The sequence below is a fragment of the Nicotiana sylvestris genome, chromosome 1 (assembly GCF_000393655.2).
Source record: "Nicotiana sylvestris chromosome 1, ASM39365v2, whole genome shotgun sequence".
Classification (NCBI taxonomy): Eukaryota; Viridiplantae; Streptophyta; class Magnoliopsida; order Solanales; family Solanaceae; genus Nicotiana; species Nicotiana sylvestris.
The window spans coordinates 186,737,042-186,751,621 of NC_091057.1; the positions used below are offsets into that span (position 1 = coordinate 186,737,042).

A 14,580-nucleotide genomic window follows, 5' to 3' on the forward strand; every position below is an offset into this window, starting at 1 on the left:
ATTAAGTACATGTATGATCCTCCTCTTATGCACAGAGGCATTCTCCAGTTCCTTTTTTCCGACATAGAGATGGTTACTATCGAGTCCTTAACATACACGAGCCTTAAGGACCTGTTGCCGGCGTCACCGCCGGCGATTATGTCGCCGACGAATGGACGGAAAGACAGCTGGCGAGAGATTCCGATGAAGGATCCGCTGTTACAGCACGCGGCGTGGGCGTACCTTCAGCCAATGGCGATACCGGAGGCTGATCGGATCAGTTTCTCTGAGAAGGTGAAGGAGAAATGCTTTGGGCTGTTTAATTGCTTCAATGATGTTGTTTACGTCATGTTTAGGTGTTTGTTTTCGACGGCGCCGGAAGTGGAGAATCAAAATGGAGAACATACAATCGACTGATAATGAGTGGCGGCAGTAGAATTTTCGCCAACAGATATTGATTTAGCAAAAGATGCATTTTTTGTGTGACTGGTTGATAGGTGCTCATTTCTCCTGTACATACGTTCTTCTTCTTTAAACATTTTTTTTTGGAACTTCATAGCATTGTTTTTAATTTACAAGTGTTAACATTTCTTGGGCAACTTGAATGATAATAGATATAGATGATTTATATAGTCGATTTAAATAGCTTGGAATTGAAGCGTAATTAATTGATTGATGAATGATGATATCTAAGTAGATTCATTTAATATTACATCTCGATGATAGTAATATTATTATGTCAGAAGTCAAATAAAAATATCTTCGACTATGATTTTGTCAAATATTTATGAAGTATTTTAAAAATAAATATTCATGTTAAAATGTGTCGCTTTTTACGATCTTGTACTTCAAATTCCGTCATTTTTTTTGAAATAGATAATGTATTTATTTCTTATTAGCTACATTATAATGACATTAAATGGAAGAGAAAATTGATTTACACTGAGCTTAATATTATATAAAGACAATTATTAGGTATTATTTTCTCGTGAAATTTTTGGATAGCCAAGTGTTGTAGAATAAAATTAATTTGTAGTGCTTACTTATGTGATTTCTAAGAGTTAATATATTTCATGTTGGAATTTGGATGTGTTGTTTCTATATTCTTGTACTTGTCATTTTCTTAGAAACGGATAATGTATTTATTTCTTGTTAGCTACACCATAATGACATTAATGGAGAAAGAAAATTGATTTATAATTTATAGACATTGATTTTCTTTTGTGAAATTTTGGGATAGCCAAGTGTTCTTATTTGGTTCGAAGCTGAAGTAGGTTTCAGTTTTCTTCTTCAGCTGAACAAATAGGTTGTTCGTTACTTTAATACGATAAAAGATGTTTCGACAATTACAGTATGATATGTTCATACAGAGAGATTTCGTGACATAGTACTAAATATTATTTCTTTGCTTTCGTGTCATCATTTAAAAAATCAATTCTATCTTAGTAATTAAGTTCCATTTTGGACATTAATGTTTTCTCTTTATTAAAATTGCAATAGGGGCTTTGGTTGCTCCATGTGTATTATTTGTTTTTCAATTCAATAAAGGCAATGTTGCTTATGTTTGATGGATATGTTATCCATTTTTTAAGTGGATAATATGGTTCTTGTCACTATTATTTGTATCTTCTTCTTTAACTATAATTCCATGTTACCACTCCCCCACCCCCACCTGCAAAAACATAGCAATAACATAAAATTATAGTAGTAATGAAGAAATCATGAGTTGGTATTAATTCCCCTCAAATCCTATAATACAACAACAGTATCAATACATATATATTTTCATTTGGCTGCATAATTTTCTAGCTAAAATGTTAGCTAGTTACAGATTAGTTTTGCATCAGTATCAATAACTAATCAATGATATATTATCCATAATTAATACTTCTATTCTATAAAAATGGATAGCAAGACAAAATATTGTCAATGATTTAACTAACGTCATTAAGTTATTATGCTACATGTATGTATGTATATATGTATGTCTAAATGATAAATTGTTACGTCGCATAGTCATGAAACAAAGTTATCTTTGATTATGATCCATTAAGTTCGAGATTCGACATTTATGTTTTCTCTTTATTAAAATTGATGAAGGGGTTGCTCTGATGGTAAGCAACCTCCACTTCCAACCAAAAGGTTGTGAGTTCGAGTCTCTCCAAGAGCAAGGTGGGAAGTTCTTGGAGGGAAGGATGCCGAGGGTCTATTTGGAAACAGCCTCTTGTTGTTGTTGTTGTTGTTCTTTATTAAAATTGACAAGGAGCTTTTGGTACTCCATGTTTATTAGTACTACTTGTTTTTCAATTCAATAAAAGCAATGTTGTTATCCATAAGTTAATTGGTAGTGCTATACGATCTATCAATATCATTCCCTATTGTCACATTAATGCTGTAATGGCACAACGCAGACCTAATAAAATAGGGAAATTAAATAGGTTGCTCTTATATTATTCGAAATTGAGCAACTTTTATCTGTTATATTGTGTGTCTAATAAAAAATTTCATTTTTACTCGTCCTAATGGAGTTATTTACGAAGAGGTAGAGAGATTAATTCCTGCTTAATACATTTTTTCGTCTTCTTTTAGTGGTACCCATGTATTAGAAATACTAAATCCGCCTACTAGCACGCACCTCCAATTTACAACCTGTTGATCCTCCAAATATTCATCATTATTTTTGGTAAAATACGTTTATTATCCTTCAATTTCGAGTCTTCTCTTGGTAGCAAAATAAATTTTAAACCACAGACCACAGTAAATGCAAATCTATGTTAGCTAAAGTTTCTCTAATCTGCAAACTGTTGGATTTCCTGCAATAGAACGCAACCAGCCTGGAACCCAGCTCTAACCAGTTATAAACACTCACATTTAATTTCTCTCTTACACAATTGAATGGCCTATATCAAATTTGTCTATCAATTAAGTGAGACATAATTCAGATTTAATGATTAATGGAAAATGCACAATTCTTGCTGTAATTAGCAACAAAATAATGCACAATCGTTATCACTATTTTTTGTATTTTCTTTAACATAAATTTCCATGATACCACTCCCCACCAAACCTTCAAAAAAGAAAAAAAGTAAAAGAAAATTAGTAATAGTAATAAAGAAATGAATTGGTGTTCCCTTCAAATCCTATAAATCGCGTGGCAATTGGGCACCAATAGCAGTATCAATTACTAATATACTTGCATTAATTTGTCTTCATTCTCTAACTAAAATGTTGGTTACAGATTGGTTTTGCATCAATATCTATAAGTAATCAAAAATATCCATAATTAATATACTTCTATTAACAAAATAGATAACAAGACAACAATTTTGCCAATGATCTAACAAACATCATTCAGTTAATAAGCGCATCAATAACTCTGGCTTTACGATGGTGATTCACTTGGACTCCTTAGAAAAAAAACGCAGAGGCGAATTTAAAACTTAAATTATGTGGACTTAAATTTCGAAATGAGAATTTTTAACATTGAATGTATTATATTTTTAAAATTGTAGGTGCAGATCTACTATTTATTACAATCTTAGTGAAATTTTATAGTATATAAATTTGTATTCCGTTATCAAAATTACTGAATTCATATGAACCTGCATCCGCATCTGGACAAATGCATGGTCCCTTATGGCCAAAATAATGCAAAATGCCAAGATACAAGTAGTAAACTTTGATAAGTATGTCACATTTTTGTAGAGTCGTTTACATATGGATCTTCTTCTCACCACTAATCACCACAATCAGCCTATTCCTAAATTAGTCATACATCTTTGGATGCCTACTAGCTACTAATATATGTCTCTAGTTTAAAAGTTTTAGCTTTCTTTGTTGTTATTTCACACTATCTAATTAGTACAGTGTTCAATTGATGTGGATGTTAAACCAAAGTTCATGAGCTAATCATACACACCATGGAACATAGGAAAAGGTGTAATGAAATTGACAGTCACGTCATCCGTGGATATAGACGAGGTTATAAGGAACGGAGTTGTAACTATGGGCCACAATTACACCAAGGGGTCGTTTGGTACATGAGATAAGAATAATAATCTCCGAATAAAGTTTAGGATTAATTTTATCTTATGTTTGATTTGGGGTATAGCTAAATCACATTCTATATCCCACCCTATGAGATATCTTGAAATATCCCACCATTGTACCAAACGATCTCTTAGAAATTTGGTGCATTAAATGTTTTAGAAAGCAAAAAAGAAGCAATAATGTTTGTCATAATCAAAGAGGATAATATTGTCAGCAATAGCTCAGCCAGCTATATGTTTTTGCTTCAGCAGCTACATATCTGGATATTCTGGAAGTTGGGATCAATAACATTTCATGTGATAGGCATTATGCATAGTCGAATATATGATTTAGAATCAATGGGTTTAAAGTAATACGTTTGATCTTATTGTATGTATACAATTTAAATATCTTTTCCTATGCATACATAATTTGAGTCAAAAGCAAGCTATTAAACCCATTGAATTCAAATTTGTCAGGTGAGTTGATAATGTTCGGGATATAGTAGATATGTCCTAGATCCAATCTCATATTTTTTGATTCGAATATATTTTTATGAACGTTATTTGATATAAAAAAATATATGGCATTCTTTTATCATAGTTATTATTAATTATTTGATTAATTTGAAAAGGTCCTTGATTGAATTTTGAGATTTGTCATCGTGATAGAGATCATGATAATGAGAGCAAAGTCTCATACAATTTAATCTAAATTTGTTCTTGATCGTATGATTATTAATTTGGACATTAGTAATCCGGTTAGATCAATATTTATGTGATTGTCTTTATGGGATAAAGATTAGTTGATCTCCTTAACTAAATCACATAGATAGATGATGCATATAGAGATATGATCATTGAACCGACTCATTGGATAATTCCTAATGGTTAGGATTACCATAAACTGTCAATAGGATATTCTCTTGAAGAATGTGATGTAAAAGTTTCCTTTGACCTGAGATCGTCATAGTAATTGACAAGTTATTTATTGTGCTTTGATACTAGACACCTATGGCCCTAGGGCGATAGTTGAAAGGATATTGGGCATGATTAAATGGTTGTAGAATTAGTGATTGATCAAGATGGAATCTGTCAACTCTTGGTAATGAGTTTAAGCTCCATGTTGTCATGAATTATAACGACCAAATTAAGACCTTGGCCAGGGCAATTGAATGAAAGAAGAAATGAGTTTCTTAGGTCATTCGATGACCGATTATATTTGACATGAACACATAGTTGGTCGCCTATTAGGATTTGACAGTTGAACCATATCCTAGGGTGACTCGGAGCTATAAGGACGGAAGGAATTACTACATTATTCTTCTACTGGTTCTTGAGAGTAAATTGTATACTTCATGCTATCCGGTCGTTAAGGAGTGTTGCTAGACGCCACCCTTGATTAGTATATTGATGTGGTCAATTTACTACCGGCTTAGTATTGAACCTATGGGGTCGCACACTAACGAGTGTTCTGATCTTTGCTAAAGGATTAGTTATTTTATTATTTGACAATTAAATTAACGAATTTAATTAGCCAAATAGAGTTATTAGTCCAATTGAAATATTATTATATTCTTTGCTAGCACTGAGGATATAATTAATATTGTGAAAAAATTGAAGTTTTCTATTTGGAATAGAAATTAAATTATATCTCTTGATTGATATATATGTATGATATTACAAAATTAATATTTATGTATATATGAAATATATAAAAATTAATGAAGACTAATTAGTGAAATCCAATTAAGAATTGGATTCACGTATGAAGTCCACAAAAGGGACTTAGTCGGCAACGTATTTCCCGTTTTGGAATGGGATTTCATCTTCAATGGAATTACCTTTTTCTAAAGTTCAATTTTGAATTGGAAAGAAAAAAAAAAAAGAAAGCCCAAATGCTTATAATTTTTCCTTAACCTAGTGGAAAGTATTGTTGGCTTAAGTGATATATAAATACATCACTAAGTACCAAGAAAAGCTATCGGAAAAAGGAGACCTAGCATCTGTTAAACGAAAAAGAGTTTTTCGGAGCAGTAAAAATTAAGAGATAGTCTTGGCAAAGAAAATTAATTTTCTTGTCGTGTTGTTGGCTGGATTTTGAGAAAATTCCAGCATAAAAATTTCATTCAATTTGTTCGCGGGTTTCATTGATCAAAGGGTTGCTAGCAAGGATCAGTCTCTTCGCACTATCGAAGAAATTTTGAAACGAGACTCTCTTTACCAGGTACATCTCAGATCCAATCTTTGACATGTAAATAAATTTTAAACACGAAAATATCTGCCTATGATTGTTATTGTCTTCCGTTGCGTGTTATGAACACCTATACGCAATCCTTCAGTGGTATCAGAGCTATGGTTTATTGTGTCTAAAATTTATTTACGAAATATTTTAATATTATATTTGAAGAGTTCAAACCATAATACATATGTCTTGTGCAATAGTCAAATCGTTTGAATGCTGATATTATTTTATTGTGGATAAATATGTATTCATATAACTATTAAGATAGTTCAAAACTTGAAATTGAAATTTTATATTAGATACGACGGGAATCTATGATAGGTTACATGATTCTATTATTATTTTTAATTGTTTATTCATGAGATGTTAATTAATAATGATATTATGGCATGAATTAATTTTTTGTGATATATGTGATATATAGATTAAACATGTTAGAAGAATGTTGAATTTTGTTTTTGTGTCACATGCTTGTTCGTTACATAATTTTGAATTATTTATTACATGTGATGTAAATCAATTTAGGACTAAGCATGTAGACAATTTGAACTAAATTCACATGCTATAAAAGATTTGATCTTCATGTTATTAAAAACTGTTTTAGTAACAATTCCCTCTTACTAAAATTTGAGTTCTTAAATAATAAAATATAAAATATTTTATTATAGAATTATCCATCAAAGTAAATAATTTTACTTATTTCTTGTTTATAAGGAGCGACCTGACTACCAGGATGTCACACCCCAACATCGGGAGGCGCGACCGACGCTCAATCGAGTAAACCCAACCGAGCAAGCCTTATCAAACACTTCCTACCCAACTCGATACGAATAAGGAAACCATGCTTTCATTCATTTATTTAGACGGGGAAAGATAGTGCATTCTACAAGGTTAGTTCATTTTAAATCACAACATTAATCCGTAATTAAGTTCCCAAGATTACATACAATTACACTTTTTCAAAACGAGAATTTGAATTACATCATAGTTCGTAGACCCATCCAACACCCGTACATAATCCACACATATGTCTACAGAGCCTCTAAGGATACCCAAGACAGTGATAACAACGCCGACGACAAGGCTCCGGCTATACCTCAAAATAGACATCTATAACAAAAGGCATATCACAAAACCCCTTGAAGGAGGAAGGGGCTCACCAAGAGTTTGAGAAGAGGATGCTCCGCTACACACGATCGGCACTATCCGCTATGGAGCCACCTACATTCATTTAAAAATGAAGCGCCCTCGGCAAAAGGGACATTAGTACTATAGAATAGTACTAGTATGTATAACTAAACACCATCTACTTAGAAAGAACTTTCATACAAGAATACGAAATCACAAGTATAACTCAAAACTTTAAACAATCACCACATTATCAAATAAAAGAATAATACAATTTTCACATTATTTTTCCATAGCTTTTAGTTTAGGGCATTTCACACTATTCATCATTTGTTCACAATACCACCGCTTTTTGAGCGGAGTCCGATCTCGACCCGATCAGCTAGGTTGCCTTATTTGAGACATATGCTTCAATCACAATCTCATTTTCCTTCTTTTCCGGAATTCATTCACAATACCTTTCCAATACCACCGCTATCTTGAGCGAAGTCCGATCTCGACCCGATCGGCTAGGTCGCCTCATCAAGGCATTGTTCCCTTCTCATAAATCAATTCATTTCACATATATATCATTTCATAGGTACTTGAGGCCACGACTTATCATATCATTCTTGGCACTAGGACACATTTTTACATCGTTCCCAATTTTCAATATTAGCTTTGCCAGTTAGGACAGTAGGTGCACACAAAAGCAATTTAAATTGTAAACATAGAGATAAGATTTCACGTAGATAGCACAATATATTCAGCTGCAATCTCAATTTAAGGTCTAAATATTTCCAATACATAATTCATACCTTTGCCCCTTTCAAGCTGTCAAGATAGCACATTGATCATGTTGGGACACATTTTTCACACACATAAGGTTACAACACCAACTCATGTAAAACAACAAGCAATGCAACAATTCAACTTTAATTTTGCCATGCCCACACAATCACCGATTAAGCTCAATTTCTAAAAGATGGCAGTTTTAGCCATACATACCTCAACCGAGCTTTCCTTAATCTTATAGCGTTCCGGAATGTTCGCACCTCAATCTATTTAAGCAATATAGCACAATTTAACTCATAATCAAGAAAAGATCATAATCTAAGCTCTCTTGAGCATTTTACCGAGCAATTAGTGTTCGTTAAGGCCTTAGGGTTCTTTTTATGCAAGATTACACTAGCCCATTACCCATGCCTCCTCTCATATAATTCCTCATCCTCTGCAGAACACATGCATGCAATGCAAACCCCCTTATCCCCATGAATTACCTCACTAATGACCCTTTGTAGCTATGTGTAAAAATGAGAGCTGAGGTGATGAAGCCTTACCTCTTGGGATGAAGGTTTAGGTCCCTCACTTGATTATCTTCAATGATTCAACAAGGATTTTTGGATCAATATTGATGAAAGTCACTCCCTTTCTCTAAGACCCCCCCCCTCTCTCTCTCTCTCTCTCTCTCTCTCTCTCTCTCTAAAAGCATCAGAAAAACAAGCTCTAATGAGCTATTACACCATATATAACGATAGGGGGTCAGATTTAAAATTTAAAAAATTGGAGCCCTGAGTCGGATCTGCGATCGCATGTGCGATCGCAAAGCTGACATGCGGTCCGCATAATGGACCGCAAAAATGCTCCCCAAGACCTGAACACACTGCCTGGTTATCCGGCAGAAATGCGGTCCGCATACCCGTTCTGCGGTCGCATAATGTACCGCAGAACTGCCCCTCCCAAAATCCCAAGAGAAATATGCGACGACTATGCGGTCCGCATATCGGTTATACGATCGCATACTTGACCTCAAATTTGACCAACACACTGACTCACTTTGCGGCGATTATGTGGTCCGCATACCTGATATGCGACCGCATTCTCGACCGCAAAATCACATTTTCTGGAAAATATTATTTCTTGACTTTTTATAGCATAGTTCAGTCCAAAAAGGTCCGAACGCATCTCCAACACATGATCCTAATTGCCACTACGAGATTTTGGGTTTAGGGTGGAATTTTTTTTTTCACGGGGCCTTACACAGGAGACTTATAGTTTGAGAATATATTAAAATTAGTTATTGCATTAGATGTATGGATTGAAAGAATTATTCAATTTTACACTAGACGCCTGGACCACCCGGGGGAGTATAAAATTTAATAAGTTCTTTGATATCATGATGGTTGAACTCAACTATGCCAATATGATCGACCTGACTACCAGGGGACTATTTGACATAGAGCTATTTAAGAAAATTGTATGGGGATACAATTGGTAAGAGTACCTACCTTTAAAATATATGTGAGAAACGACTTGACTTCCAAGGGGCTCATACATATTGTTAAAGGATTCCTTTACTCCACTAACAGAAATAAAGATTTCGTAAACTATAATAAGGGTAAATAATTTAAAATAATTAGTGGAAACATTATTTAGATAAAAGTCCATGTCTTTATGATATATGTAAATATATTCTTATATTATTACCTTTTCTTTTCTCTATTTTAGATTTCTCAATATGTCTGTTATATCATTGCGTGAAATACTTGAGACCAACAAGTTGGTAAGACCAAACTTTGATGACTGGTATAGAAATTTGAGAATTTTTCTCATGCATGAAAAGCTCATTGATGTGATCGATAAGCCTGCAAAGATAATCCCACCAGAGAATGATGTTCAAGGTACCAAGGTTTATCAGAAATACTTGGAAGAATCCTTGCTATTAAACGCATCATTCTCGCTTCTATGAGTTCTGAACTCCAGAGGAAACATTAGAATATGGATCCAACTACAATCATTGAATATCTTAAGAAGATGGTTGATACACAGTTGGAAATTGAAAATTTTCTAGTTGGACCCCTTGTCAATCATGTGATTGTTCTTACCTAAGAACATGAGAAGTTGGGGTACAAGCTTGGTAAAAAGCTTTCTGAAGATTTGATCTTGTAGTCAGTATATGATGCTGAATGTTTTCACTGTAAGAACAAAGGGCATTGGAAGAGAAACTGCAAGGAGTGTCTTGCAACTCTAAAGGACAAGAAACAAGGTGAAACATTAATGAAAAATGTTTTCAAGGTTTCTTTAGGTATTACTAATTCTTCACTGTGTGTATTAGATACTGGCAGTAGTTATAACATTTGCAATATGTTTCAAGTGTTCAAGATAAGTAGGAAACTAAAGAAAGGAGAAGTTAAACTACAAGTTGGAAATGGTGCAAAAGTTGCGGCTGTAGCTGTAGGATCAATTTCTTTAATAATGCCTACGGGCAAAGTACTTATGTTGGATGATTGTTATTACGTTCCTAAATTTGTTCAAACATAATTTCAGCTTCTATGTTAGACAAATGTGGTTTTCGCATTATTATAGGTAATAATATTTGCTCTATTAATTATGATGATAATTTATATATGAATGGCTATCTCCAACATGATGTTTATGTCTTACCTAATGTGAATGCTAATTCGATTATGCATGTTTCAAGTCTTAAGAGGAAAAGAGATGATCATGTAAATCATACATACCTTTAGCATTGTAGGCTTGGTCATATTGGAGAGAAAAGAATTAACAAGTTGTACAAGGAAGGGTACCTTGACAAGTATGATTTTAAATCATATCCAACTTGTGAATCTTGTCTCAAAGGAAAAATGACCAAATCTCCATTTACTGGAAGTGGAGAAAGAGCTTCTAAATTATTGGGACTAATTCATACAGATGTTTGTGGGCCCATGAAAATTCAAGCTTGAGGCGAATATTCTTACTTTATCACCTTCACTGATGATATGTCAAGATATGGATTTGTGTATCTTATGAAATACAAGTCTGAATCTTTTGAAATGTTCAAAAAGTTTCGTAGTGAAGTTGAGAAGCAGACTGGTAAAAGTATCAAAGTACTAAGGTCTGATAGAGGTGGAGAATATCTTAGTGAAGATTTTACTAGGTAGAGAATGAGATTCTCTCATAGTGGACACCTCCAGGAACACCACAACACAATGGTGTATCTGAAAGGACAAATCGAACCTTATTAGATATGGTGAGATCTATGATGGGGTTCACTGATCTTCCAATAAATTTATGGGGATATGCTTTGGAAGCAGCAACATACTCACTTAATAAAGTTCCCACTAAGTCAGTCTCTACAACACCATATGAGATATGGAAAGGACGTAAGCCTAACCTTAAACATATTACAATTTGGGGTTGTCCAACTTATGTTAAGAGGCTACAGTCTGATAAACTTGACTCAAGATCTGATAAGTGTAGGTTTATTGGGTATCCCAAGGAAATAATAGGATATTATTTCTATCACCCTTCTGACCATAAAGTGTTTGTGGCTAGAGGAGCAACCTTTTTGGAAAGGGAGTTTCTTTTGGAAGGAAATTATAGTGGAGAAATAGAACTTGAAGAAGTTCAAAAAACTAATGAATCTACACAAAATCAAGATCATGAGACACAAGTTGAAGAACCTTTATTGGATGTTTGAAGTTGCCAAGTTACCATCTTCAACAGTTGAAGTTCAAGAACTAAATGTAGTTCAAGAACATGTTAATGAACCAGTTCCAAACCAAATTGAACAACAACCAAATCCAGCACAAGGTGAACAGGTTGTACAAGCACCTCTTAGAAGGTCAACACGAGAACATCATGTACCAACTAGATTAAATCTAATGGTACAAGATGATGTATCAAATGAGGTTGATCATAATGATGATGACCCTAAGACCTATTAAGAGGCTATACAAAGTTCTGATTATGAGAAATGGCTAAAGGCCATGGAATCCATGAAGGAAAATAAAGTACGGACTTTAGTTGAACCTTCAAACGATATAAAACCTATTGGTTGTAAATGAGCTTTTAAGAAAAAGATTGGAGCAGACGGAAAGGTGGAGACCTACAAAGCCCGTCTTGTTGCCAAGGGATATCGTCAGAAAGAAGGAGTCGACTACGACGAGACGTTCTCTCCCGTGGAGATGCTCAAATTTATTCGAATTTTGCTTGCTATAGCAGCATACTATGATTATGAAATATGGCAAATGGATGTGAAAACAACTTTCCTTAATGGTGAGCTAGAAGAGGATGTGTACATGACACAACCTGAAGGTTTCACATCTTTGTCTGATCATAATAAAAATTTTCAAGCTACAAAGATCCATTTATGGACTAAAGCAAGCTTCTCAACGTTGGAATATTCGATTTAACAAGACAATTGAATAGTTCAATTTTGTTAGATGTGAAGAAGAACCTTGTGTGTACAAAAAAGTTAGTGGGAGCACAATTATATTTTTAGTGTTGTATGCTGATGATATATTGCTCATAGGGAATGATATAGCGACATTGCAAAGTACCAAGATTTGGCTATCTGAACATTTCTCAATGAAAGATTTGGGAGAAGCAGCTTATATATTAGGAATAAAGATCTATAGAGATAAATCTAGGAAGCTGCTTAGACTTTCCCAGTCTTTGTATATTGATACCATCTAAAAGAGGTATAATATGGATAATTCCAAAAGAGACTATCTACCGATAGACACTAGAATTACTCCCAGTAGGGAGGATTGTCCTAAAACACCTGAAGACTGAGAACGCATGAGTAGGATCCCTTACGCTAGTGCAATGGGAGCTATAATGTATGCCATGACATGTACACGTCCTGATGTGGCTTATGCACTTGGAGTGACTAGCCGATATCAGGAAAATCCTGGCGAGGAACATTGGAAGGTGGCGAAGACCATTCTTAAGTACTTAAGAAGGACTAAAGACCAATTCCTCATCTATGGAGATTCTGAGTTGAAACTTGAAGGTTATACTGATGCAAGTTTCTCTTCAGATAGAGATGATAGCAAATCTATTTCTGGTTATGTATTCACTTTAAATGGTGGTGCAATGAGTTGGAAAAGTTCCAAACAAGCTACAGTAGCTGATTCAGTGACTGAAGCAGAATATATAACAGCTAGTGAAGCTGCTAAGAAAGCTGTATAGATGAAAAAGTTCTTAACTGAACTTGGTGTGGTTCCTTTAATAGAAGGTACAATTCCATTGTTGTGTGACAACACTGGAGCCATTGCTCAAGCAAAAGAACCAAAATCACACCAAAAATCTAAACACGTTCTGCCAAGGGATCACTTGATAAGAGAAATCATTGGACGTAGGGACGTCTAGATTCAAAAGGTTGATGGAAAGGAAAATGTTCCATACCCATTCACTAAAGCTCTTGGCGCAAAGGAGTTTGACAAGCACAAGTGAAAATTGGGAAAGAAGTATAAGAGCGATTGACTCTAGTGCAAGTGGGAGATTATTAGGGATATAGTAGATATGCCCTAGATCCAATCTCATATTTGATGATTTGAACATATTTTTGTGAACGTTATTTGATATAAAAAAATATATGGTATTCTTTTATCATAGTTATTATTAATTGTTTGATTAATTTGATAAGGTCCTTGATTAAACTTTGAGATTTGTCATCATGATAGAGATCTTGATAATGAGAGGAAAGTCTCTTACACTTTAATCTAAATTTATTCTTGATCGTAGTATTATTAATTTGGAGATTAACAATCCGGTTAGATCAATATTTATGTGATTGTCTTTATGGGATAAAGATTAGTTGATCTCATTAACTAAATCACATAGATAGATGATGCATATAGAGATATGATCATTGAACCGACTCATTGGATAATTTCTAATGGTTAGAATTACCATAAACTGTCAATAGGATATTCTCTTAAAGAATGTGATGTAAAAGTTTCCTTTGACCTGAGATCGTCATAGTAATTGACAAGTTATTTATTGTGCTTTGATACCAGACACCTATGGCCCTAGGGCGATAGTTGAAAGGATATTGGGTACGATTAAATGGTTGTAGAATTAGTGATTGATCAAGATGGAATCTGTCAACTCTTGGTACTGAGTTTAAGCTCCATGTTGTCATGAATTATAAATGACCAAATTAAGACCTTGGCCAAGACAATTGAATGAAAGAAGAAATGAGTTTCTTAGGTCATTCAATGGTCGATTATATTTGACACGAACACATAGTTGGTCGCCTATTGGGATTTGACAGTTGAACCATATCCTAGGGTGACTCGGAGTTATAAGGACGGAAGGAATTACTGCATTATTCTTCTGCTGGTTCTTGAGAGTAAATTATATACTTTATGCTATCCGGTCGTTAAGGAGTGTTGCTAGACGCCACCCTTGATTAGTATATTGATGTGGTCA

General features: G+C 34.1%; 1 protein-coding gene across 1 annotated transcript; it reads left to right on the forward strand.

Moving 5' to 3' along the window:
* The first annotated feature begins 12,942 nt into the window (after positions 1-12,942).
* Positions 12,943-13,335, forward strand: LOC138881322 (secreted RxLR effector protein 161-like). Its single transcript, XM_070161539.1, has one exon. It carries the CDS (start codon positions 12,943-12,945, stop codon positions 13,333-13,335), a length of 393 nt encoding a protein of 130 aa, XP_070017640.1.
* Positions 13,336-14,580: the final 1,245 nt, after the last annotated feature.

Coding starts and splice junctions, on each gene's coding strand:
- LOC138881322 (XM_070161539.1), top strand. CDS start 12,943: ATGAGTAGGATCCCTTACGCTAGTGCAATGGGAGCTATAATGTATGCC.